This window comes from Halyomorpha halys, unplaced genomic scaffold (assembly GCF_000696795.3).
Source record: "Halyomorpha halys isolate HHAL.00 unplaced genomic scaffold, Hhal_1.1 Scaffold406.1, whole genome shotgun sequence".
Classification (NCBI taxonomy): Eukaryota; Metazoa; Arthropoda; class Insecta; order Hemiptera; family Pentatomidae; genus Halyomorpha; species Halyomorpha halys.
Window position 1 is genome coordinate 51,694 of NW_027114496.1, and position 1,159 is coordinate 52,852.

Sequence of the window (1,159 nt, forward strand, 5' to 3'; positions counted from 1 at the left end):
TTTACTTTGTATATTAATGGATTAAAGAAGTATTTCATTTTTACAGGTTTTGAAATAGTTTAAGAGTTTTCCTCTAGTGGGTCGGACATCAGAATAAAAATTCTGCAAATAAAATGATAAAAGAGGCTATTCCTATCTGCAAAATAGATTAAAGAGTTTTTGGAAAAACATATTGGGCTTAAAATTCCGGAGGATACAATTTGGAACAGTATTCAGGAAATTATCTCGGAATAATAATAATTTATTTATTTGATAATGAAGCAACTCCCGTACAAATAGTTAGCCTGTTTCAAAGGATTGCTATTGTTTAAATATTTACATTGTTTACTTTTTAAATGTAAAAAAGAAATCGAAATTATAAATAAATAATTATATTATTATTTGTTTCAGATAAGTAAGAATGCGGCTGGTGGTGTCAAAGGGAAGACCCTGATCTTCGAAGTAGATTGAGCTTCAATTGCGATGGAGTATTATTTTGGGTCTATCGTCGTCATCTTGTCATTTGCTGCAAGTGCCTCAGCGGGTAAGTTTTTTATTTATTGTTAATCTCTGTCTTTCTTTAACTTTCATAAATATTTTTTATCTCAACTGTTTGTTTATAAAATACAAGTTCATTAGTTCAACCTAAATTTTCTATTAACAAAACATATAAATGGACACAGTTAAACTTATACAGTTTCCAAAATACTGATCAAAACGTGGCAGATGGGTTTTATTGGGTAAGTCCTATAGAACCATAATCCAGCTAAGTCTACATTTTACGGAAAATATTTTTATTTAAAAAAAAAAAATATTTAAATGTTCTTTTACCAATGGTCTAAAAGCATTAGGTAAAAAATACTCAGCTCACAACAAAAATTTAATACACATTGGAGTTTTTTAATCAGAACTTCTTAGATCCATATTCGTACTTGAGACTCAGAAATTTTCTAATTATTTTGGCATGATTTGAAGTAGAAAATCCATATTTAACGTGATAATATGACTGAAAGAAATAGCACTATTTCACGTATTGGTTTCAAAATGTTTATTACACTTATTACGCAAAATAATTACTGAAAATTGGGTGAAAAGGTCGCGTTTACGTATTATATTGACCAAATAACTTCCTTACTTAGCTGTTGATACTTCTTCAGTACTGAATCCATGACCCATGGCT

The 1,159-nt window shown here is 29.0% G+C and overlaps 1 protein-coding gene across 1 annotated transcript in view; it reads left to right on the plus strand.

The window, feature by feature from the left end:
- Positions 1 to 390: 390 nt before the first annotated feature.
- Positions 391 to 1,159, plus strand: part of LOC106682327 (discoidin domain-containing receptor 2) — a gene marked incomplete at its 5' end in the record, with an annotated part of 358,564 nt that continues 357,795 nt past the window's right edge. The window contains 1 exon segment of the mRNA XM_067051700.1: positions 391 to 523. Coding sequence (XP_066907801.1) covers positions 463 to 523 — 61 coding nt within the window.